The sequence below is a fragment of the Quercus lobata genome, chromosome 8 (genome assembly GCF_001633185.2).
Source record: "Quercus lobata isolate SW786 chromosome 8, ValleyOak3.0 Primary Assembly, whole genome shotgun sequence".
NCBI lineage: Eukaryota > Viridiplantae > Streptophyta > Magnoliopsida > Fagales > Fagaceae > Quercus > Quercus lobata.
Genome location: NC_044911.1, coordinates 5,424,827 through 5,450,913, shown reverse-complemented (window position 1 = coordinate 5,450,913; position 26,087 = coordinate 5,424,827). Strand labels below are relative to the sequence as shown.

The following is a 26,087-nucleotide window of genomic DNA, read 5'->3' as shown; positions in this document are numbered from 1 at the left end:
AATAATATCAAATAACTATAGCCCTTTTTGTCTCCATGCCATTTCCATCCAACTACTCAAAGACAAACAGAAGGTTTGTAAGAAAGAGAGGGCTGGCTATGCTGTGCCACTTCTAGTGGGGAGACAAGGGAAAACGGGTATAAGGATTGTGCCATTTGGTGGGTTATCTTTCTCTTCTTTCCATAAATAAAGTGCTCAATCAAGAACAAAATCAACAAACCCAAAAATTATTCCCACTTCTAACAAGGGTTCTTGTCCTTTCTGTTCATCATCACCTCTACTTTCTTTTGTATTCCACCAAAGTGAAAAGAGAATGTTTTAAGGTAAAATAATACCAAGATCCCACCAAACGAGGGCTCCATCTTCTCCAAAGCTATAAGCAGCTCTTGGAGACAAGCTGACAGAGCATCACCTATTCATATATATTCGGTAAAAAAACCTATACAAATGCTACCTTCCATTTTTCCGTTTGGACTTTCTATCCAACCATTTTCTCCCTTAGATGTTCTTTTTGCCTTTCCTCACATCTACCAAACCAGAATAATGACATAACTTTGTCTTCTTGGATTTTGCACCGCAGCGCCGATTTTACATCATTCAGAATCTACTAAGAGGGCAAAACAGCACGTTCTATATATAGTAATGTGTGCACATCCAAGGCCTCCTAAGAGGGCACCTAACTTCAGTCTCTTATGCAAAGTTTGGTTCATTCTCAAATGGGTAGGCAAAATTGTGATGCCACTGTCATTCATTCCTCCATTGCTCTACTGCAAGAGAGGTTTAGACAATTGCAGAGAGCAAAAGAGATGAGAGAGGCAAGGGAGCTCTTGAGGCTGTCATCTGAACCAGAGAGGGTCAATCCAGCCACGCTTTATGATCCTACCAGGTTGTTTTTCCATTCAGAATTGATCTATTCACCTAGACCATTTCCCCAAGGCTCTCTCTACCTCCAACCAAACTTTCAGAGCAAGCACACTGATATCCAGGTCAAAGATACTCCATTTTTTGGAAGCTTAGGTTCCATAGATACAGTCATGGATAGAAAAAATGATTTTGATGATTCAGATGTTGACACTTCTCTTCATCTGTGAAAATTTTACAAATGTTAGTTCATTGCTAATTCTACTTTTTGTTACTTTGTTCTTGATTTTTTACCTCTTCCATGGTGCTGTAAGAATGAAAAATACAAACAGCAATGTAACTAATTGCTACCATGACTATCATGATCATCTTCTTGTTCAATAGAGAGGCCATCCTCTGGTCTCCTTGGCGATAAATCATCATCATATTCTGTACTATCAGAGTCCTCACCACTGTTCCATTTCCTCTTCATGATTTTGGGAAACAAGCGAGTCACCTCTTTGGTCTCCAACATTGTTTCATCATTGTCGATCTGTTCAAATCGAACCGCACTGACCTTTCTGGCATTTCCTGCAAGTATCTGCACCAAAGCCAATATGACAAAAAGTATTATTTTGTAATTGTTAGAAGAAGCCAATCAAGATTAGGCCCATTTTCATTTTTTATGTTTTGCTTAATTGCTGAGAGAATATGCAAGCAGATACAAAAACTAGGAATCTTATATCAGGTATTGTATGGAGAAGCTCTTCTAAGATTCCAACTTCTCTCTCCCTCTTGCAGTCAAAAAGATTAATCAAAATATCAACATATCCACCCTAATAATTTGGCTTAATTTGTTACGCCACATCTTCATCTAGTTCCTACTTATAAATTGTTGAGGAGAAATAACAAAAATGACACTTTAAGATGTATATCAAATTCTTCAACATTTTGTTTTCTTAAAATAAGAAAAAAATGAAGAACATCATCATTAAACATCAGTCAATGTCAGCATTAATCATAAGATTGCATTCCCTTAGTTCCATTTACAACCAATTTATTCTTAATCCACCCATTAACTCAAAGGAAACAATTCCAATTTTGTGCATACCTCTCATTTAATTCTCATCAACACACTAGCTCATCTGAATAAAACAGGAACCGATTTTATTATGGTGATACTATCATATTGGCTTTGGCATGAGATTTACCAAATTCTGATTATACCCAGCCCGAGGAAAAATTTAAAGTTAGGCCGCCAAGACCACTTACTAAGCATAGAATCAAACAAGGGGGAAATTGGAGCTAACAATGCATGATCCTTTGTAAAAAAGGTGATACAGTGAGCTAACCATTTGATTTGTACAAATTTTAACTTTCACAAAAAGTAAATTTTCATTGTATAAATTCTTGAAACAATTTGATGTATTTTTCTGATAAGTAATCTAGAAACAATTTGGTGTAATGATTTCTCCAAACAACTATTCACGTGAAATAACTCAACTGTACCTCAAGTTTAAATATATGATCTTTTTCCTTCTGATCCTGGTGGTCAGATTTGGACTCATGGTTCTCTTCTTGATTTGCCTTTTCAAGGACCACTTTGATGCTCTCACCTGTCCGTGGGATATATCCAAACACTTCACATATAAAACCTGACACTGTCTCATATTGATGACCCTGTACCAGAATAGGTGAAGTGAGTTAAACGGGAATTTTTGACAAAGTGAAGTGAGTTAACAACGTGAATGCTACAAGCATGGTCTCATTAATTTAACCTTATGGATTATCATCTAGATATGTAAAAGGAAAACAAATAAGAAAGGGAAGGAAAAACTGTTTATAAAGTATATGGTAAGTCTGTTCATAAATAACAACTAAAGCAGGAATTTCCATCACCTATGAGCAACTGGACACTACTTCAACTAAAATCACAGGTCATGATTAAAAACATCAAGTGGGGTTTTTGGGATGCCCCAATGGTTTGAGCTCCTCTTGTGTTATCTAGGCAACAGTGATCCAACCCCACCAGCCCTCTCCCTCTATTTATTTATTTTACATACACATATATAAAGATTATACACATTGGGTGAGTTTAAGAATGGAAGTTAATAAAAGCTTCCATCCATTTGAGTTGGCACGCTGGACATTTGAGAAGCCTACTCTATGAGATGGTAAACCTTAAAGAGAACCAAGGGTGATCACTAGCAGAATGTATAAGATCAACCATGGTCATGGCTTACAACACACAAGAAGACTAATTTCAGTTATGACAAAATTATTATGGTTCTTCACATTTCAAAAAGAAAGCAACCAAGTTTGGTCCTAAAATTTGGGGTGGCCATGGATTTCCAACAGACTAGTTAGGCCGGCCACATGTTTCTTTTCTGCCATTCTATTTTACCCAAAAGTCATACTCTATCACCTCCTTAATTGATATGTCATTTTTTACTACTTTTATTGATGTTATTTTTAGTCTTCCTCTACCTTTTTTCCATTCCCTCAACTTGAACCAACTTACTCTTTCTCACTGGTGTATTAATCCCTATTCTCTAAACAAAACCAAACCATTTCAAGCAATTCTCCCTCCTATTTTCATTATCAACAGATTTATCAAAAAAATATTTTCATTATCAATAGGGGCTATCCCTATCTTTAAGCATATTTCTTCATTTCAAATCCTATAGTTCCTTGTAGTTTCACTTATCCTTCTTATTATTCTCATTTCAACTAGACATTTCAAAAAGAATATATCTTTAAATTGCTCAAAACAATTGTTACAACTATTAGTAACATGTCACAGGTAATGGTTAAACAGGTGAACTGCCACAAAGAAATGGCTGGACTAGATAGATTCCTTCAACCAATTGTAGTTGGACTAGAGAAACCAGGAGGGAATAGGCATAGGCACTGATACTTTATAATGCAGACCAAGAAAAAGAACATAGCATTTAAAAAAGAATAGTGTACCCCTGACATTTTACTTTTCAGAATAATAATTTAAATCAATAGAGTTGTAATATACCTCAGGCTTTTGCCTGAGGTATATTACAACTCTATTGATTTAAATTATTATTCTGAAAAGTAAAATGTCAGGCATTTTGACTTATCAAAAAAAATATACCTCAGGCATTTTGATGTTTAAATCTTCAGAAAGCTGATCAATAGAAGTGTTTGCATCCACATCAAACACTCCCTCAGCTCGCATTACTATGTAGCCTGTTTTTTTCTGAATCTCCTCCTGTTACATTGCAAACAAGTTGAGAATGAGGATTTGGGGGAAAAATTAGCATCTCAGTGACAGCATAAATTGTAATGCCAGCAACCAGCACAACTGATATCTTAAATGGAATAATTACATCCTACATCCTACCAAGAATGTCTTCCAAAATACAAAATTTCATAATAATGGCAAAATAGTTTACATGCAAATGTCTGAATTTTAGTAGCTTTGCTCCTAGTTGAAATCTAGTCATAAAACCACTTCACTAAATATCATTTTTGTAACTGGGCAATACTTGACCCAGTAGCACCAGGATACAAGTCCAAAGCATCGAAAAGCACCAATTATTCAAGGTAGTATCAAGCATAGATTGATAAACTATCAATTCTCAGAGACTGCCCAAATGTCAAAATTGTCACAGAAATAAATTTAAGTGCCTCTTGATTTATCAAATAGACTCGCCTAATACAAAAATGCCAGAGCAGTAAAATCCCACAAGTTATCCCAAAATGTAAACATGGAATGCTAAATCACAAATCTCAAGGGTCCCTATAATGTCACAACTGCCATAAAAATAAAGTTAATTGCCATTTGATTCAACTGACAAAGACATCCAAAGAAGTCAAGTGACAAATGCTAAAATTTTTGACTCTTTCAATCACAGTTTTACATTTAGATTGTTTTTGTTTGTGAAGATTTGTAATCATATGTAATCATGAATGAAAGTAGTATACACTCATGGAAATGAAATCTAGCACATTTTCCTATGAGGTAAACTAAAACTTGCACGGGCAATCATGATCAGCTTCTCTTTTCTTCTGAACAAAGAAAACCTGGATACACACACACGCACATAGAGAGAGAGAGAGAGAGAGAGAGTGTGTGTGTGTGTGTGCTTTACATTTGAATCATTTTCATCAAAGATTTCACCAACAATCTCCTCTACAACGTCTTCCAGGGTCACAATCTGTTGACATCACAAACAAAATATTAATATATATTACAGATGCAGGGCACATTGTGTTGCTGAATTTGTTGATAACTGATCATGCAGACTTTATACCGAAAGGACCTTAGAGAAAGTATGAGTTAAGTCAAACATTATATTAAAAGCATCAATTACTGAGGGGGAAACTCATTTGTCTTATCTCCCATCTTTGAAAACATTTTTTCTTTTCTTTTTACTTATTAAGTACTTTATCAACATCAAAGGAAAAGATACAAGAGAAGCACCAATGAGAAAATTTGAAGTCTAGATTGTGACAAAATCCAGAAGTAATTTACTCAAAAAAAAAAAAAAAAATCCAGAAGTAATTTTATCTTCACTGAATGAGATTTTATCATGTTAAAGTAGGGGGTTTTAGTGACCGTTTGGATACAAATGTGTTTGCATTTGTGCTTGTGTTAGCATTTTTTGTGTGGGTCTTGTGCACTGTTCACGGGACTCGCAAATACGGATTTTAGCAAATTTTTCTTTAAAACTGGATCTCATGGCATTATTCACACATTTAAAAATTATTTTACTACAGCATTTTCAGTTTTCAGTAATAAACGATATCCAAACAGATCTTTAGAGACATCAAAGTTCTAAAAGTGTGGAATACTTTGCCTAATGTGTTGCATTTGGAGGAAGTGAAATTCTAGGAAATTTGAAGGCTTCAATTGAGTCTCTATTCTTAAGATCACTTTTATTTTATTAGCTTAGGGATATTGGGGATTTTGTTTGGTCCTCTATCTTGGAATTTCTGGATCTAGTTCTTTGTATCGCTCATGTATACTCCGCATGTACTACGGTTTTGACCTCTTTTACTTTTTAGTAAAATTTTATTATTTATAAAAAAATTCCTGAAGTAACATCTATACAAAAATAGCATGTATTAGTGTTCAATGTCAGAAGCTTAATATTGGTTTCAGATTCTAGCATCTCGGTACGCGCTTATTTTCCGCTTAGTTTAGGTCCCTGATGTACAATGTCAAACAGCAGATTCAGTACCAATTTGTTGGAATTCAGAGATGAGTGAGTGTACATACTCCCACAGTTCCACCATATTCATTAAGGACAACAGCCATGTGAACTTTCCTGATTCGGAACTCTCTAAGAAGATTCCAGACTGACATCGAATCTGCAAAACCAATAAATATGATATAATACACTGAAACTTTATAGCTTAGAGACACCAAAATAATGTTGACAGTCTATTAAAATTGTGGTGCACACCAATAAATACTAATAACTGAATTAAACTAACTGAAATGAAGAGTCACACAACTGTCAACTAAACAGAATATTAACGAAAAAATTTTACCCATGGAACAGGACAGTCAAAAGTTTGATCAACAAATCAGACAATTCATGCAAAATGTAAAAGAATGGAAATTCAAGTGATGTAGCAACTATTTGGTTGATTTATAAGATGCTTTCATTAGAGGGTGTGCAATCCTTGGCTGTTGAGTAAAAGTTCTAGGGTTCCTCCACCCCCAAAAAATAAAATAAAAATTGAGGCTTAGTTAAGTCAATTAACTTTTGGATAAGTTGTGTATCAAAAAAACTTTTGGATAAGTTGGCATCTATAGCATAAAATTCCAAAGAGGTGGCACCACCCTATTGCACAGAAAGATCTGAAAGAAGTAGGGAAACACCTTAGAGTATTTGAGTAAGATAAATAAACATCTTTCTTTTCAGGTTTGTGTTGGTTAAACTTTGGGGGGAAGTTACATGTTCTACCTAAGGCCACTATCCACCTTTATTCAGTTTTTTTTCACTATACTGTGCATATGATTCTCACCCCAAGTTGACATAAAAATTAGAGCTTACCAGGCACAAAGTATGCAGGTTTGTGAGCCATATCTCCAACAGTAGTACTTTCTAGTAGCTCACCCTTCAAAATCAAACAGATTATAATTCTGCACACTATAAGATTGTGGCATAAATCAATAAGAAAGCAATTGAAACTCATAGCAGGAGAAACAAGAGTAGAAACTGGCCAACCTTCTGAGCATAATCCAGCAGATCCATTGCATATGCAATACCCACTATGTTATCAACACGCTGCTCAAAAACAGGCACTCTAGAAACAAAAAAAATTTATTATTAGCATATTGGCATGTTACAAATAAAGAGGAAAAAAAATTCACAATACATCAAAAGAGGTGTACCTTGAATATTGGTGTGTCACCCACAAGGTATGAAAATCTACAAGCGTAGCACTGGCATCAATTGCAACTACATCTACAAGAGGTGTCATCACCTCTCTAACATGGGTGTCTTTAATCTCCAACACATTTTCAATCATATCCTACAAAGCAATTTAGAACAAGAACATCTTAGCCAGAAAATAAAGAAAGAAAGCTCATTGAAAAGAATTTATGGAGCATGGTGATGTAGTGTAATGATAGGCACAATCATTTTCCCCCTTTTAGAAGGTTAGAAGGCAAATCACTATGTAATTACACAAAAAATATGCCGCATAACATGTGCACTTCTAGCGGGGTAACATTTCACTGTTATCATTCAGCGAGTGCAATGCATAGTCATTATACTATCAAAACAAAAGAATATTACAAAAACAATACACTCAATAAAAGCCAACACTATTACCTGTTCTTCCTCCTCTATTGCTCCACTCAATTCAGCCCCTCGCAACATCAGTTTCAACTCATCTTCAGTTACATATGGTTCACTGATACAAAAAAAAAAAAAAAATATATATATATATATATATATAAATGTTAAGCAATGACAAGAAGTTTGTCAAAAAACATTCCAATAAGAAAACAATTGACAAGAATTTCCAAAAAAGAAAAAAAGAAAAGAATTGATCACAACAAATGTGCCAATTGCTTTAAGTTGAACATCCATTGACATACTAGCTCCCATACTGAACTTCGGGGAGAGGGAAGAAGCTGAATAACAATGAAGTTACCCAAGAGATAAACCTTTTCAATAAGTAAATGAGGTTCCTGTTGCTAACCACACACAGTTGGAATAAGGCACAAAGGATTATTTTTCCCGTTTACATTGATTTTACCTGGAAAGATAATACCCAAAAAAAAAAAAAAACTGTAAAACTTTGTCTTGTGGCACTGTTGACCCTCTTAAAACCAAGTTGTATCATGCTCTCCAACTTATAAACCCAAACAACCACTAAAATTCAAGATGAGAAATAAATAGGCTTTCTCCCTTAGATCAACACTATCCACATTCTGATCCTGCAACCCTCCTATGAATTATGATATGGCTTGCATGACTTAAGACGTTAATTAACAGACATATACTCATTCTACAGAAAATAATGACCATCAATATACAAAAGTAATATATCACTGTCAAGCCCCACCAGTAACAGACCAAATGAATATTTTTTCCTCATCTGATATTTAAGATGTTCTTTTACTTCTTGTGATTGACCTCATTCAATGAAAAGTAAAAAAAATATACTTTTATATATAAAGCATCACTACAGATAGAAAACTTAATAAACATTTGAAAAAGAAGCAGGAGGCAAAAATACAATATGATGGGGAGCTGCAGCGAGATCAAGATGTGGTTAATTAATAAAGTATACCTTTTTCCTTTTAAACCAAGGAGTTTAAGCATCCCCATAGATAAATATGTAACAACTCTTCCCACAGGATATAATACCAAGGAAAGCCATGCCACTGGTCTGACCTAAAAGCATTGCAAGAAAAATTTGTTATATAAAGTAGAAGTAGAACTGGTGGCATCTGCTAAGCACAAATGAGTGAACAGCTTAGCAAACAATGAGCATGCTTAATTAGGCATTTAACAGTGAATTTTGGTTTTGAAAAAAGAGAAGTTCCTCTCAGCTTACCACAAACCTAGCAACCTCAGTGGCATTGTGAACAGCTATACTTTTTGGAGTGATTTCTGTGAGAAGCAAAATGGCTACCTAGTATCATCAAGGTAAAAAAAAAAAACGTATTCAATATCTAGTCTAGGAGAAACATATAATGAAGTAAAATATAAATATCCTTGACCGACTGTGTGCATACTTTGATTTGCCAGAATTTTATAAGGATAGGGAAAACATAAAACCAACTTTGTTAGCATTTTCACATCCTCTATTTACACTTCAAAATGCAAAACAGAAATCTACTCAATTAAGCTAGAAAAAACTGACCTTCAGTGCTTCATATGATATCTAAATAAATGTTCTCAATATTTCTATAAGAGACCCCAAAATAACTAATATGCATGTTAGCAAACAAAGTACAAACTCCAATGCTAAGAAAGAATTCATCTGTATTTATGTTGGACAATGCTTAAACAGAGTCACAGTTGAACACAAGAAAAAGGATAAGAAATTAAGGATGGATAAAGGGGAAAACTTGAAAGATAAAAAAAGGGGTAGAAGATAAAATTTCAAAGAAATCAATAGCTACAGTTAATATATATACATAAATGAGATGCCAAATCAATTCTTCTCATATACAACCAAAAAAAAAAAAAAAACTAAATTCTCAACTTTTTTTTTCCTTCTTTTCAAAATTTATTTCCCATTCCCACCTGTCCAAATGCCTCTACCATCCGTAAGTTAGCAAGTCTACATAGCAGGTACTGATATAATCAGGATAAAAAAGTGATTTTTGACAACCTAATAGGTTTGGATTTACATGATAATGAATTATACAGCCATAAGCACTAACAGAATGTTGTAAGTTCAGGTCTTCAAGCCATTTATTCTAACTCAAACTCTTAACCTTCATGCTACATTTCTCCTGTTTATTAAAAATGGATATCGGGACATACAGTCATTACTCCAGTTGCTGCACTAACACCAGCTTCACCGAATAATGTCGTTGCAGCTTCTGTGACTAAGGCAGTTGCTCCAATATTGACAACACTGAGTACATTAATAGAGTCCAAAAAGATAAGGAATTGTTTCAATTCAAGCTAAGAAAATTGAATCCTTAATACTGAGAACCATGAAAAGGTCAGTACGTTGTGCCAATAAGTATAGTAGTTAGAAACCGGGTAACATCACTGTGAAGTGTTCTAAAGACGCCATTCTCAGAATCCTTTTCAGCCAATTCACGCACCTGATACAGATTGAGATCAAATGACCAATTACACTTCAGGATTATAGACTATAAAGGCTAGATTATTTACTGGAAAATGAAAAGAGAACATCAACTGACATACTCATCATATAAGCACCCAGAATTATTTTTCAGAAAAAAAGTATATCCACCACATGGTTCAAAATCTGAAATTAAACTTTAACTGGGAATCTATATGTTGTACCTTACATTCTCCAATTAAAAACTTTAACTGGGAATCAAATTGTAAATATTATGTAGCTTCATAATCAGAGAATTTTTTACTTCATAATTCATATACAGAAGAGAAGGAACTATAAACTATGCTAACTTTCAGGTGTGAAATTGAGATTTGCATTAAATGAAATAAGCAGTTTTAAGCAATGAAGTAGTAAAGCCACATTGCAGAATAAAGTTTAGAGTCAACTTGCACGTGTCACCATATAATCTAACAACCAGAAGCATAAAACATCCAAACATACTCAATATAAAACTAGATGTAACAAACAGCATAACACGCTATCAAGTGAATAATAAAGTTCTTGCCTTGCTAATTCGACAACATTCCTACAATAATGACTATGCTTGTTAACTTCATCAAGAGATAATATGACGTTAACTCAACATGTTGCTTGTTAACAATCTTGATACTAACATTAAGTAAAATGCCTTAATTCTTTAGTGCTTAGCATCCACAAAACCTATAAATACTCACTATCAGGGAATAAAAAAGGCACCTTCCAAGGCCAAAGTGTGGTGATTGAAGTCTCTGCCATGGAGAAGAACGCCGAGAGTCCCAAAAGCGCGGCCAGAATAAGACCCTGCTCTTTGAAAACCTGAAGAACCTGTAATGTCTTCGGCCATGCATTCCTCAATAACAAAATGCTCTGCCCAATAACCCCATAACCAGCATTCGCTGCACCTTCCATTGCAAACACTCTCTTACACCCAAAAACCAAAACCCCACAAACCATTGCCGCTAAAACAATCCCTCGCTTTATCAACTCCCTAACAAACTCTAAATTCACACCCGAAACCGCATTTTCATCGCTCAAACTCTCACTATCTTTACCTACAAATTCCAAACCAGCTCTACCAACAAACAAGTCAGTTTCTTTTTCTCGGTGTCTAGAATTGATATAGTTCCTATAACCACAACGACCTACGCAATTCAATGCTAACCGAAATGGGTACTGATTATTTCTCTGCAAAATCTTCATCGGCATTCTCATTTGCGTATTGGAAGGCACCAAATACAGCGACTTTACGCTGGAATTGCAAGTGAGTGTATTGAAAATCGACGATTTAAGCAACATATCCATAAATTACACAGAAAACAAAACCCAAAACCCAAAATTGAACACCAAAAAACTAATGGGTACCTATGACAAAACTGAATAAGAATATATTCCTAGTGCTTTACAGATAACAACAAATAAAGTAATACTGAGACAACAACAAAAGCATAGAAAAGCAATAACGTTGTCCTAGACTATGTTTAAGGACTGTGATTTTTTTGGAGGGGTTTAAATGATAAGTGAAAATTGAGATGAGGAGGGTATGGTCTTAGAGAGAATTTGAGAGGGTGAGAGAGAGAGAGAGAGAGAGAGAGAGAGAGAGATGGGAGTGAAGAGAAGAAAGCTTAGAGAGGGATACAGTGAGATTGAGATTTGTGGAGCAACATGTTGGGGTTGTTGGAGAAGGTGGGTGTGAGGGGGCATGAGAGAACGCCGAGCTTGGAAAATTGGCTGTTGTACTTTTGTTGTGCAAGAGGGGAGAGAAGCAAATCTCGTAGAAAAAGGCCCTTTTATTTATTTATTTATTATTTTTACCTCTATTTGACTATTTGTTAAAATAGTTTGCCATATAATATTATTTTAGCATAAATGCACTTTTAATCTCTACATTTTGGAGTCATTTTTATTTTGGTTCATATATTTTTATTTTATCACTTTTAGTCCTTAAATCAATTAACGCGTAACATTTAAGTTCTTACCGTCAGCAAACTAACGGGAAAAGTTGAGGTGGCAAACGGAATACCCTATTAACTGACATAGCGCTGATGTGGTATTGATGTGACGATTAAAATATTATTAAAATTATAAAAAAAACCTTAAATCTAATTTAATTTAAAAAAAATATTACTTATCATTATTAATTTTCATAAGAACATTACAACTTGTTCTTCTTATTCTTCCCAATCAAACCAAGCAACGAAGAACTCAAACCCAAATTACAAGAACACAAATCCAGCAACCAATAACTCAAACCCAGATTACAACAATACAAACGAAAAAAGAAAAACAGAGATCAAACCCAAACACAGACCTAGATCACAACAACACAAATTAAAAAAAAGAAACAGAGATAAAAAAAATCTCTTTATGTTCTTCATTTTACAGCTTGTTCCTCCCAAATCAAACCCAGCATCCAAGAACTCAAACACATCACAAGAACACCAAAGAAAAGAAAAAACAAATTATCATCTCTCACTCTTTCATTGATGAACTCGAGTTCTCCTATTCATTCCCAACAAGAACAACTCTCTTGGTCTCAAGACCCAAACAACATGACCACTCAAAATCAAGATCAACTCTCATGGTCTCAAGACCCAAACAGCATGACCCATAAGACAAACCTCAACAAAACCCAGCAAGACCCAAACAGAATGACCGATCTGATCGATCTGAAGAAGAGCGTTGCCGCTTCGGTGGTGGAGGTGGACTCGCTGGGATCGGCGGAGGAGAGAGAGGCCGATCTGACCCACCTCTAGAATGTTCTCTCTCTCTCTCAACCAAAGCTTATGGCCTCCATGGTAGAGCTTCGAACTTGCATCACCACCACCTCCTACAGTGGTTCTATCTTTGAACCCAGCCCATTCTCTATTTTTCTCTAATCTCGATCTTACTTGCCCTCTCAGCCTCCATGGCTGGAGCTTCAAGTTTTGTAGATCGAAACCCCATAGTGAATCTTCGATCTCACCTTCTCTCGATACAAGCCTAAGGGGACTCGTGGGATTGTTTTAGTGAATAGATTGAATGCTTTGCTACTGTGGTTTTTATTTGCAGATGGGATGGTAAGTCTGGGCAAATGCTTGTGCAAAATTTGTATAAGTGGCTTTGAAATTTGTTGTGTTTGGTGTTTGTAGTGAAAATTTGGTGTTCACTTTAAAACTAAAAAAAGTAAAAATTTTGTTTGTTTTTTATTTGGATTTCAAATAAAGGAAAATGTTGTTGCTGAGTTTGCTCTTTGATTCTGAGTTTAATGTCATTGCTTGGTTTGCTTTTATGTTCTTAGATCTTTGTAATTTTTTGTTTTTAATTTTTTTATTTAATTAAAATTAATTTAGATGCTAATGTGGCATTTTTTAATGCCAAAATTTTTTTTTAATTATTATTTTAATGTGCCGTCAACCACATCAGTTTTTTCTGTTAGTTGAGTGACAATAAGGACTTACATGTCACACGTTAATTGGTTTAGAGACTAAAAGTGGTAAAATGAAAATGTAGGGACCAAAATAGAAATGACCCCAAAATATAGGGACTAAAAGTGCATTTACGCCTAGTATTTTTAATGGAATTTTTTTAGTATTAAAAAATAACTTCTTTTATTGTGTATAGTTTTAACTTTAACAATGATGGTGAAAATTGTAGGATTAAGGGCCCAAATTATATATTGGGCTTTGGGCCTTATTCGAGAGCGTGGGTGGTCCGAGGAGGAATGAATGGTAAAGAACGGTTCAGACTTAGGATTTAATGAGCAAGATGTAAATAGGAAGATTATCTGAGGAGGAATATATCCTCGGATACGATAAGTACAACTCAAATATGTCTTCTAATGATCAGAGTGACCTTCCATGAAGCTCTAGTGATAGAGACGTGCATCATGAACATATAAGAATGAGGGGAATTCAAAATATCTAAGGAAAAACTGCTATCACCGCATTGAATGCATTACAGTTACTTTCCTGACCGCATTTATGTGGAGAAGATATCTGAACAGTGTTGCCTTGGCTACCACAACTCACAGAAAGCCAAAGAGGGTGTCTGATGGAATAGATACTTAAATAAGGGCTCAGATGATCAACAAGTGTAGGATCAAGATGTTCCAAAGGGAGTTATATAATGTAAGAGATTCTCCATGAGGAAGGGGTCGGAAAAATAGAGAAATAATATTGTAGCGATCAAAATTATACTTGTACCCAATTGTTATTGACTTGTATGACAAAATACCTCCTCGGACAGTGAATTCATTCAGCTCTATTTTCTTTGTTCTTATTTGATCATCTTTTAAATCCATACTAGCTGCTGTCAAATTCATTAGAGCTTAGTTCTTCGACCCACTCTCTACAAATTTATTGTATTGGGTTCACTGGGCCAAGATCCCATAAATCTTGGGCTTGGACTACAAAACGTGTCCCTACAATTGGCGCTGTTTGTAGCGAGAACTTGTGTAATAGTGAGTGCGACGTTTAACTATGGTAGGATCAGGTCCCTTTCAACAAGAATCCATGAGTTCCCAACGACAAGATGACTTCCTTAACCTTGAATGCAAGCGAGATCGAAAAAGTAGCATACACACCACACATACTAGTAAAAGTCACTCTCGAGTTGGGAGTCACGTCTCTCAGGAGCAGAACAACAAAGCCATGCCAAGGGAAATTGACCATCTAAAAAAGGAATTACGCCATGCACAACGAAGACGAACTCCCTCCTGGTCTGACTCCTCTTCTGATGATGAGAAGGATGTAGTTATCGATGTAGGTCAAGGACTCCTCCTAGTAAGTCTTTCTCATATGAAGAGGAACACCATCGTGAGTGCAGATACAAGAGTCCAACTCGCAGAGGACTGGGAAATGACGTTATGAGCAAAGCGTTGAACCAAATTTCCAAGTTGCCCTTCACGCATAGGATTGAAGGAGCAACTCTTCCTCAACGTTTCCATCAGCCAACGTCCACCATCAACAATGGACGAACGGACCTGATGAAGTATGTGAGTCATTTCAGTTAGAGAATGGCTATCCATTCTAAGGACGAAGCCTTGATGTGCAAGGTGTTCCCATCCAGTCTGGGACCCGTTGCGATGAGATGGTTCGACTGCCTAAGGGCAGGTTCCATAGACTCTTTCAAGGAGCTCACCCGGGCATTTGGCTCTCGTTTTATTACGTGTACCAGAGTCTCTCGGCCCATAAATTCCCTACTGTCCTTATCCATGTAAGAAGGGGAAACTTTGAAAATGTACTCGGACAGATACTGGGAAATGTTCAACGAGATTGATAGTGACTTTGATGACGTGGCCATCAACACCTTCAAGGTCGGCCTCTCAACCAAGCACAGTTTAAGGAAGTCTTTGACTGGCAAACCTATCACCAGTGTGCGCCAACTTGTGGAACAAATTGATAAGTACAAGAGGGTTGAGGAAGACCAGCAACTAGGGAAAGGAAAATTTAAGGTTATCCCTTAAAAGAGAAGGGATTTCAAGTTGGATTGGTACAACAACAACAACCGGCCTTGGAGAGACTTTACTGGGCAGTCAGGGCCTGCTAATACTCAGGCGGTTAATGCGGTGTTCTGAGAACCGGTGCATCAAGTTTTGGAAAAGATTAAGAATGAGTTGTTCTTCAAATGGCCAAACAAGATGGCTCGAAACCCCATGAGGCACAACCAGAGCCTTTATTGCCAATACCATCAAGACCAGGGACACACCACGGAGGACTGTAGAAATTTGTGGGACCATTTGGACCAGTTGGTTCGAGAAGAAAAGTTGAAGCAGCTTTTGCACCATTCTAGTGGCCAGGTAGGTCAGAGAGGTTCGGATCCCCGAAAAGATGTTTCTTCGAGACCTCCTTTAGGAATGATCAATGTCATCTTTTTTGCTCTCGGGAGGACTGGTTATTGTCCCTCTAGAGTGATGTCTGTGGCTCGGCTATCTGCCGAGGATGATAATCTGGAGCCGAAAAGGGTTAGAATGGATATTCAACCGGTAATAAGTTTTTCGAATGAGGATAAGATTGGGACCATACAGTCCCATGATGATACTTTGGTGGTCATGCTTAGGATTGGTGGGTTTGATGTGAAGAGGGTAATGGTGGACCAAGGCAATGGTGCCGAAATTATGTACCCTGACTTATATAAGGGGTTGAGTTTGAGACCAGAGGACTTAACGGCCTACAATTCTCCTTTGGTAAGTTTTGATGGGAAGGTAGTCATTTTGAGGGGTATGATAAGACTACCTGTGCAAGCTAGTTTAGAAGTGGTGGAGGTAAATTTCATCGTGGTGGATGCCTATTCCCCCTACATGGCCATTATAGCTAGACCCTGGCTTCATACCTTGGAGGCCGTCTCTTCCACTCTGCACCAAAAGGGGAAATTTCCGTCGGGGGTCACATTGAAGAAATCGTAGGGAGTCAATCCACAGCCAGGCAATGCCTAATGGCTGCCATCTTACATCAACCTAAAGTTGAGTCCTCAGCCTCTGCAGGAGGAGGCTTATAGCAATCAAAGGCTCCAACATTGCCTATAAATGGACCAGCTAAGGAGGCAAAGTGTGAAGATTTAGAAACGGTTATGGTCGGTGATGACCCGGAGAAGGTCTTTCTGATCGGAACTCAACTACCTCCCTAGGAAAAGGAAAAGCTAGTAGATTTTCTTAGGGAAAATGTTGATGTGTTTGCATGGAATGCTTACGAAGCACCGGGGGTGGACCCGAGCTTTATTTGCCATCATTTAAATGTTAACCCATCCATCACCCCCAAAAAGCAATCACCTCGACCCCTATCCAAGGAACATGCAAATGTTGTCAAAGATGAGGTGATGAAGCTTAAACAGGCAGGGGCTATCAAGAAAGTTTTCTACCCAAAATGGCTGGCCAATACTATCGTGGTGAAAAAGAAGAACAGGAAGTGGCGAGTGTGTGTGGACTTCACAGATCTGAATAAGACTTGCCTAAAAGATCCCTTCCCTATGCCTCGAATAGATCAGTTGGTGGATGTAACAGTGGGACACCCTCAGATGAGCTTCTTAGACGCCTTTCAAGGATACCATCAAATACCACTAGCCTTGGATGATCAGGAAAGGATAGCCTTTGTCACTCCCATTGGAAATTACCACTACAAAGTGATGCCCTTCGGTTTAAAGAACGCAGGGTCTACCTATCAAAGGATGATGACGAGAATGTTTGAACCACAATTGGACAAGAGCATTGCGATATATATAGACGACATAGTGGTGAAGAGTAAGGTGGTGTCTAAGCATGTGGGAGACCTCGAAAACATCTTTGAAATTCTAAGGAAACACAAGTTGTGCCTAAACGCTTCCAAGTGCTCATTTGGTGTAGGATCAGGCAAATTCTTGGGCTACATGGTAACTTATAGAGGAATTGAGGTTAATCCCGATCAAATCAAAGCCATTAACAGTTTACAACCACCTCGGAATCCCAAAGAGGTCCAAAAGCTTATCAGAATGACTACTGTCTTGAACCGGTTTATTTCAGGGTTAGCGGATAGGTGCAAACCCTTCTTCCTCTTGATGAATAAGTGGAAGGGATTTGAGTGGACTGAGGAGTGTGCTTTGGCTTTCCAACAACTTAAGAAATATCTATCTCGACCACCTATCATGTCTAGTTCTGAGGTGGATGAGGTCCTGTTTGCCTATATCGCTGTAGCCCCTCATGCTGTAAGTTTGGTATTAATGCGAGTTGACAGTGGTATACAACGACCAGTTTAGTATGTGAGCAAGTCACTACATAAGGCCAACGTTCGTTATCTACCATTGGAGAAAGCCTTCTTGGCGGTGGTGCATGGTGCACGAAAGCTTCCCCATTACTTCCAAGCACACACAGTTGTTGTCCTGACTCAACTTCCACTCAGGGCCATACTTCGAAGTGCTGATTACACGGGGATGATTGCTAAATGGGGCATAATTCTAGGGGATTTTGACATCAAGTATATGCCTCTTACCTCTATCAAAGGCCAGGTCCTCGCAGACCTAGTGGCCGAGTTTGCTGAACCCTCATTAGAAGAAGTGGCAGCGACACAGAATATGGATGGAAAATCGGTTGGCACAATCTCCCTACAAGATCTTTTATTCTAGAAGGTATACGTTGATGGTGCAACAAATCAAAGGGGCTCTAGAGTGGGGCTAGTTCTGGTTTCTCTTGAACAAATCACCATTGAAAAGTCACTAAGATTGGGCTTCTTGGTTACAAACAATGAGGCTGAATATGAAGCTCTGCTGGAAGGAATGTCCATGGTTTAAAGAATGGGGGGAAAGACAGTAAAGATGTTCTCGGACTTAAGACTGGTTGTTGGCCAAGTGAAGGGTGAGTTAGAAGTAAGAGATGAGAGAATGCAAGGGTACTTAAGTCAAGTTAGGCATTTGCAATCAAATTTTGAATCATTTAGTCTGTTGCACGTCCCTAGAAGTGGAAACACACATGCTGATTCCCTAGCCACGCTTACAACCTCCTCTGCGCAGAGTTTACCTCGGGTTATCCTTATAGAAGACTTGTGCAAACCCACAGAGGTAAAGGGAAAGGTGGTCCATGTTCACCAAGTTAAAGTAGGACCTAGTTGGATGGATCCTATAGTACTATTCTTGAGAGATGACATCTTGCCGGAGGATAAATCAGAAGCTGATAAAATATGGAGAAAGGCGCCTTGTTTCTAGCTATCTGAGGACCAAAAATTGTACAAGTGCTCTTTTTCTGGGCCATATCTACTTTGCATTCACCATAAGGCATCAGAGCTACTTCTTGAGGAATTACATGAAGGGATTTGTGGAAGCCATACAGGAGACAGATCTTTGTCTTACAGAGCCATCACTCAGGGCTATTGTTGGCCAAATATGCAGAAAGAAGCGTAAGAATATATGAGGAAGTGTGATCAATGCCAAAGATATGCACCAAATATACATCAACCAGGAGGAGTTCTTAACCCCCTATCTAGCCCTTGGCCATTTGCTCAATGGGGCTTAGAAATCGTTGGCCCTTTCTCCAAGGCAGCATGAAATAAGAGATATTTGCTGGTTGACACGAACTACTTCACTAAGTGGGTTGAAGTTGAGCCTTTGGCAAATATCAGGGATATGGATGCTAAGAAATTTGTTTGGAAAAACATTGTCACACGATTTGAGGTCCCTCGTACCCTCATTTCAGACAACAGCCTTCAGTTTGACAGCAAATCTTTCAAGAGATACTGTTGTAATTGTTAAGGACATATTTTGTATAATTGGTTAATCCTTTGACAAAACGCACTTTACTTGTAATTGGGTAGATCTAGGATGTGTTCAAATACTTCAAGAAATGGGCCATATCTACTTTGCATTCACCATAAGGCATCAGAGCTACTTCTTGAGGAATTACATGAAGGGATTTGTGGAAGCCATACAGGAGACAGATCTTTGTCTTACAGAGCCATCACTCAGGGCTATTGTTGGCCAAATATGCAGAAAGAAGCGTAAGAATATATGAGGAAGTGTGATCAATGCCAAAGATATGCACCAAATATACATCAACCAGGAGGAGTTCTTAACCCCCTATCTAGCCCTTGGCCATTTGCTCAATGGGGCTTAGAAATCGTTGGCCCTTTCTCCAAGGCAGCATGAAATAAGAGATATTTGCTGGTTGACACGAACTACTTCACTAAGTGGGTTGAAGTTGAGCCTTTGGCAAATATCAGGGATATGGATGCTAAGAAATTTGTTTGGAAAAACATTGTCACACGATTTGAGGTCCCTCGTACCCTCATTTCAGACAACAGCCTTCAGTTTGACAGCAAATCTTTCAAGAGATACTGTTGTAATTGTTAAGGACATATTTTGTATAATTGGTTAATCCTTTGACAAAACGCACTTTACTTGTAATTGGGTAGATCTAGGATGTGTTCAAATACTTCAAGAAATAAGGTTTCAAGATCAAGTGTTGAAGTCATCAAGTCTATCCAAGATTCAAGTGAAGAAGTGCTGATTTTTTAAAGCTCGATAACTGCTCGACACCTTTCAACAGCTAGGCTATCTATCGAGTCTCTTAAAGTGTTTCTTATCACAATCTCGACACCTTCTCAATAGCTAGTCGATTGATCGAGAAATTTTCTATCTCCTCGATAGCTTTTCGACACCTGGTGGATCGATCGAGATGTTCCCCAACACCTGGCTCGACACCTTATCTGTCGAGCTTTACGAATTTCAGATTTTCAGCCCATGCTGATATGTATGTGTAGGGTTTCTTTTCTCACAACCCTAGACCTATATAAGGCTTATTTTAGAGGCTGTCACATAAGAGAATACAAGGAGAACATATGCAAAAGGTGACCGATGCCTTAGGGTTTTGTAACCAAGTGCTTCTTGATCTTCATTGTTGATGAAGTGAAGAACTTTGCAGCCAAAATCTTCTTCTAGTTGGTAATTAAGTCGCGTACTGGGATCCGCGCAATTGGTTAGTCACGTACTTGAGATTCGTGCATCAAAGGGTGGTATTCACATATTGAAGAGTTCAGAGGTTCTGAAGCGGTAGAAGGTTTTTGCTGTGAGTTCATTTACGAGGATAGTAGAGTCTAGGTACAAAGGTTTTATACTAGATCTGAAACTTCTCTTTATTTTAGTGGATTGCTTTTCAGAAAGGCTTCCCCCCAGGTTTTTTACTATGAAACTAGTTTGTTTCATTGGTTTTCCTAGGTTATCATATCTTATCTTATTTATTTTTCAGTTGCATGATTTTGACATGATACAGATGTTTGTTTGTTTTAACAAGTTTTATTCATAATAAATTTAATTAACAACTTGGATTTAAAACTTGTTAATTCTATCAACTGGAGTCTAAATTTTCCAATAGTGATATTGGAATTACAAACAGGTATTCCACTCAAGCTTATCCACAAGGAAATGGACAAGTCGAGGCTGTAAACAAGGTCATAGTGAACGGACTTAAGAAAAGGTTGGATGACGCAAAGGGAAAATGGGTAGAAGAGTTGTCACATGTCCTCTGGACGTATAGAACTACACCTCGTAGGTCAACAGGAGAGACCCCCTTTTCAATAACTTATGGAGCCGAGGCTGTCAACCCTTTAGAAACTAGCTTCCCAACATTAAGGACCAGCTCATTCAATTCGACCAGTAACAATGAGTTGCTAGAAAAGAGTTTTGACTTTATTGAAGAAAGAAGAGAAAGTGCAATGGTTCAATTGGTATACTATCAGCACAAACTCAAGTAAGGTTATGATGCCAATGTGAAGCTGAGGCCATTAGTGCCTGGTGACTTGGTGTTAAGGAAATTTCTAGGCACAGCAAAGAACCCGGCGTGGGGAAATTTAGGGCCCAATTGGGAGGGACTATATCGCATCATCTCAGTGGCTGGTATAGTAGTATATTTTCTGGAAGACTTAGATGGGCATGTAATACTGCGCCCTTGGAATGTAAACAACCTAAAAAGATATTATTATTAATAGAAATTTCCTTTGTCAATATGTTCATTTGTTGTATAAAGGCATTGTATTTCCCTTTATTCATTCTTTCCAAGTATTAAACAAAACCTTAGTCATGCTTGGCTCCTCAAACCACATACTTTGGCCAAATTAATACTTGTTGACATCTATATAAGTGATTAAACAGAACTTTAGTCATGCCTGTCTCCTCGGACCAGATGTTTTGGAGAAATTAACACTCTATGACATCTTTATATAAGTGATCAAACAGAACCTTAGTTATGCTTGGCTCCTCGGACCAGATGCTTTAGGGAAATTAACACTCTATGACATCTTTATATAAGTGATTAAATAAAACCTTAGTCATGCCTGGCTCTTCGGACCAGATGTTTTGGGGAAATTAACACCCTATGACATCTTTATATAAGTGATTAAACAGAACCTTAGTCATGCTTGGCTCCTCAGACCAGATGTTTTGGGGAAATTAACATTCTATGACATCTTTATATAAGTGTTTAAACAGAACCTTAGTCATGCCTAGCTCCTCGAACCAGATGTTTTGGGGAAATTAACACTCTATGACATCTTTATATAAGTGTTCAAACAGAACCTTAATTATGCTTGGATCCTTGGACCAGATGTTTTGGGGAAATTAACACTCTATGACATCTTATATAAGTAATTGAACAAAACTTTAGTCATGCCTAGATCCTCGGACCAGATGCTTTAGGGAAATTACACTCTATAACATCTTATATAAGTGATTAAACAGAACCTTAGTCATGTTTGACTCCTCGGACTAGATGCTTTGGGAAAATTAATACTTAATGACATATTTATAAGTATTAAACAGAACCTAAGTCATGCCTGGCTCATTAGATCACATGCTTTGGCCAAATTAATACTTATTGGCATATTTTATAAGTGGAAAATAGAACCTAAGTTATGTCAGGATCCTTGGACCACATACTTTGGTAAAATTAACACTCAAAGACTTCTATCTATTCGTTTTTTCTTAGTATTAAACAAAACCTTAGTCAGGCCTTGTTCCATAGACTACACGCTTTGGCTAAGTTAATACTTGCTGGCATCCTTCTAAGTGTCAAGGCAGATCCAAGATTATAACCAACTCCTCAAATTGATGGCTCTGAGCAAATTGAAGTCCTTAGTTATTTATCTAAGCGTTAGTGAAAGCTCGAAATGTGTGAAAACACAAGAGCTTGTTTAGACCTCCAATTCAAATTACGGCTTGATTGATTTTACACTAACTTAATACTAAGTGCAGAATAGTGTAAACACAAGCAAACAAGCAAGAGAGCTACTCTAATTCATATTTAAAGCAACACAGCAGTAAAATGAAATGAACAAGAGTAGGGAAGAGAGATGCAAACACATATAACATCGAGACGTGTTATCGAAGAGGAAACCGAAGAACTCGGTGAAAAACCTCTCCGCCGCCCTCTAAGCGGTAATTGATCCACTAGACAATCAGTTGGGATACATGGGTAAGCAAGAGACCCTCCAAGCCTAATCTACCCTCTGTACCTAAGCCCTCCAAGCTCCTACTCCAACAAGGCTTCTCAGAACCGTGTCTTGTCTAGCTCTCCAGATCCCGCAACAAGCTCCATGTTGCATCTGCCATCCTTGGCTTCTTCCAATGTTTCTCAGCAGCACCAAAACCTCATTGGACACTCTCAAAAGGTGTGGTAAGTGTTTGGGCTATTGACCTCTCAATGGTATGGAAATTGAGAGGTAGGAGATGAGGAAATTCCACAAACAAATGTGTAGAGAATTGTTGGTATAACAATTTCTAACTCTCAAGTGTTTTAGTTAGGGTTTTCTCTCAGAAGCTCTCTGTCACATTTGTGGGTAATATGGGTATATATAATGAGGGTACAGAAAGTGTATATCAGGCAGTACAGACTGGCAGAACAGAATGTCTTGCGTATGTCTTGCGGGAAGGCCTTACCCGCGAGATACTTGCGAGACACAGCTGTCTCCATCTGTACAGACTCTTCGCATTCTAGTCATGTGCAAGGCACATGCTTCACTTCGCAGGAAGCTTAGTTGCGAGACACCCGTGAGAATTCTTCTGGCTTCACTTGCTTGAGTCTTCATGCTCTCTCTCTCTAACACACAACCCTTACAATCACATCCCACAATAAATACAGGGTACATAAGATTGAATAAAATTACAATAAAATTTGGCATGAAATAAAAGCCAACAAAATACATATTTGTAAATCACAACTTTACAGTTGGGTAGAGTGAAGGATATCTGCCCCTCTTATTCTTTACAAAGTATATTACTTATCTTCATTAGATCTAGCTTTCATTGCAGAAAGGTCAATAGTACATGTATGTGGTAAACTTCTCTATTACTGGTACTTGGTTAAATTGATTAAATTGTTAGCAGTGTATTGTTATCAATTTTTATTAAAGATGAAGCAACAACAGTTCAAGGCTATTTATGATAGTAATACTCCTCAAAGCACATAAAGCAAAAGTGCAAGAGATGAAGAGAAAAACATTCTCATTAAATGAAAAAGGGAATACATTATATACATTGACAGAATTTCATTTAAAAAAAAAAAACTACTACAAAAGAAATTGCAAAGAAAATCCTTAATGCTAGGCCTTGGCCTTGGGAGCAGGAGGGTCGTCTTTTTGGCTCGGCTGCGAGGTAGGAGTGTCCTTAGCCTTAGGATCAGCTTCTTTGGTCTTAGCCTCTGCTTCCTTCACCTTTGCTGCAGCTTCCTTGTCCTTGGCAGTGTCCTTGGCTTCTGAGGAGGGCTTTTTCTCCTTGCCCTTACCCTTGTCTTTGTCCCCCTCATCCCCCTGGCTTTGATTACCAGCTTGGCTAGATCCCTTCGAAGCCTTAGGGAGAGGGAGAGCAGCTTGGATAGTTAAGGGCTACTCAGAAGTCTTTGGAGCAAGGGCAGAGGGAGAGGAGATGGCACCTGGGACTTCACGGATATCAGGTTGATAGTATACACTCCCAGGCTGCCTTCAAACAAAGTCTGCAAGGACTCCTGCAACACTAAGGGCCTTATCCCATGTCGTATTGCAGTAATCCCTGCATACCTTTGAAAGCTCCTCAGCGAGTCTAATTTACGTCTCCTCCATGCCAAGTAGATAAGACACTTGCTTCTTAGCCTTAGTTGCTTTCTTGGCCAGTTGAGCTGCCACCATGGCCTTTTGCAGCTTAAGATCTATAACCAACTGCCTTTGGGTAGCCAGATCTATCTCGGTCAAGTGCAGTTTTTGGCGTTGATCCTCAGCCTGCCTTTCCATGGTCTTTAGACCAGCCTCCGCACTCAGGCGAGCCTAGTCAGCGGCTTTCAGCTTCTCGGACAGCTCAACCTATTCTTGTTTGAGGGCCCCTAAGGATTTTTCAACATCAGCATGGGAAAGGGCCTCAGCCTTGGCCTCATTACAGGTGTCACGAACCCACTCCTCGGCCACAAAAACTTGCTGAGCAATCTGCCTAAAGACAACGGAAAAATCACATGAGTTAAAAAGTAAAGAAAGAACGAAAATACAACTTAACGTTTAACTTCAAGGATATGATAGATTGTTTACCATGACGAGGTCTCTCTTTAGGGACAAAAAGAGGTCATTTTGCTTGAAGCGCTTATAAGCCCCCATGTTCTTGGGGAGCAAAAGAGACTGCTCCAGGGCTTTAGCAATATATCTTGCACGCCCCCTTTGGAAGTCTGCGACTGAGGCATTCCAAGGGATGGCAGTCCCATCCACCTCCAGCCGAGGAGATTAGGTGCGTTGCGTTATGCACACATCAGCCCTGTTTTGCTCTTCCCAGCTGTCCATAGAGTTGGACCTCTTGTCCCGGGCATCTTTGGCCACCTTCTGTTGTTTTGACCCTTTCTAAGGGCCCACCTCCCTTTCTTCAAGCACCTGAATCGACCTTTTCTTCTTTAAATTAGGAATGGCCTTCAGTCCGAGGTTGGTGGGGATCGGAGGAGGGGGAAGAGTAGGAGGAACTTGGGACTTGGGGACTTCTTGTGAAGTTGTCCCCTTGTTCCTTGTTGCCATGAGGTCTCTCAGGCTTCTGTTTCCCCGGTTCAGTGCCATTTCGTCCTCTTCTTCTTCGGAGGTGCTGTCTACACGAGCAACTACCAGGGTAGGATGGTGAACACCCGAGTATCTATCAGCCTCCTCCTTTGGTGCTGCTGCTGCCTCGGGCAAAACCTGCTGAAATGGTAACACCACGAGTGGAAGGTCTCTTCGAGCCAAAAACTCTAGCTTAGAAACGTCTATGTGATTCAATTTAGGGTCACCAGCCTTTATTGCCTAGCCTGCGTCTTGAAATGAGCGAGACAAGGGCTCATATTCCAAATTAAATGAGCGGCCCATAGCTATCTGTCTTTGCTTATGAATATCTCAAATCTTAGCACTTTGTTAAGACTTGGTACATTGACAAAACTGAGTCTTAGAGCGACGTAGTTTTTATCTGCAAAAACATCTGAGGAGGAAATCATGGTCAGATCAATAAAAACTACCATTAAAATGAGATGAAGTGTTAAAAGT

The 26,087-nt window shown here is 38.3% G+C and overlaps 3 protein-coding genes across 3 annotated transcripts; 1 reads left to right on the top strand and 2 right to left on the bottom strand.

Annotated features, from left to right (window-relative positions):
- Positions 1-981: 981 nt before the first annotated feature.
- On the bottom strand, positions 982-11,903 carry LOC115955628 (DUF21 domain-containing protein At1g55930, chloroplastic-like). Its single transcript, XM_031073832.1, has 14 exons — positions 10,861-11,903; positions 10,026-10,123; positions 9,834-9,927; positions 8,896-8,973; positions 8,629-8,732; positions 7,662-7,743; positions 7,220-7,359; positions 7,053-7,131; positions 6,879-6,942; positions 6,095-6,186; positions 4,965-5,030; positions 3,965-4,081; positions 2,350-2,520; positions 982-1,441 (listed from the first exon to the last, which is right to left on the bottom strand). Exons 1-14 carry the CDS (start codon positions 11,443-11,445, stop codon positions 1,202-1,204), a joined length of 2,010 nt encoding a protein of 669 aa, XP_030929692.1. The 5' UTR covers positions 11,446-11,903; the 3' UTR covers positions 982-1,201.
- Positions 11,904-15,760: 3,857 nt separating this feature from the next.
- Positions 15,761-16,525, top strand: LOC115956176. The gene has a single exon (XM_031074627.1). The coding sequence runs from the start codon at positions 15,761-15,763 to the stop codon at positions 16,523-16,525; it is 765 nt and encodes a 254-aa protein (XP_030930487.1).
- A 7,645-nt stretch (positions 16,526-24,170) lies between these two features.
- Positions 24,171-24,833, bottom strand: LOC115956175 (MARCKS-related protein 1-A-like). The gene is made up of 2 exons (XM_031074626.1): positions 24,684-24,833; positions 24,171-24,452 (listed from the first exon to the last, which is right to left on the bottom strand). The coding sequence occupies exons 1-2, from the start codon at positions 24,831-24,833 to the stop codon at positions 24,171-24,173; spliced, it is 432 nt and encodes a 143-aa protein (XP_030930486.1).
- Positions 24,834-26,087: the final 1,254 nt, after the last annotated feature.

Coding starts and splice junctions, on each gene's coding strand:
- LOC115955628 (XM_031073832.1), bottom strand. CDS start 11,445: ATGGATATGTTGCTTAAATCGTCGATTTTCAATACACTCACTTGCAAT. Junction 9,928..10,025: donor ACTATACTTATTGGCACAAC/GTACTGACCTTT, acceptor TAATGTACTCAG/TGTTGTCAATATTGGAGCAA. Junction 7,132..7,219: donor GTGACACACCAATATTCAAG/GTACACCTCTTT, acceptor TTTTGTTTCTAG/AGTGCCTGTTTTTGAGCAGC.
- LOC115956176 (XM_031074627.1), top strand. CDS start 15,761: ATGGCTCGAAACCCCATGAGGCACAACCAGAGCCTTTATTGCCAATAC.
- LOC115956175 (XM_031074626.1), bottom strand. CDS start 24,833: ATGGAAAGGCAGGCTGAGGATCAACGCCAAAAACTGCACTTGACCGAG. Junction 24,453..24,683: donor CAACTAAGGCTAAGAAGCAA/GTGTCTTATCTA, acceptor ACTTCTGAGTAG/CCCTTAACTATCCAAGCTGC.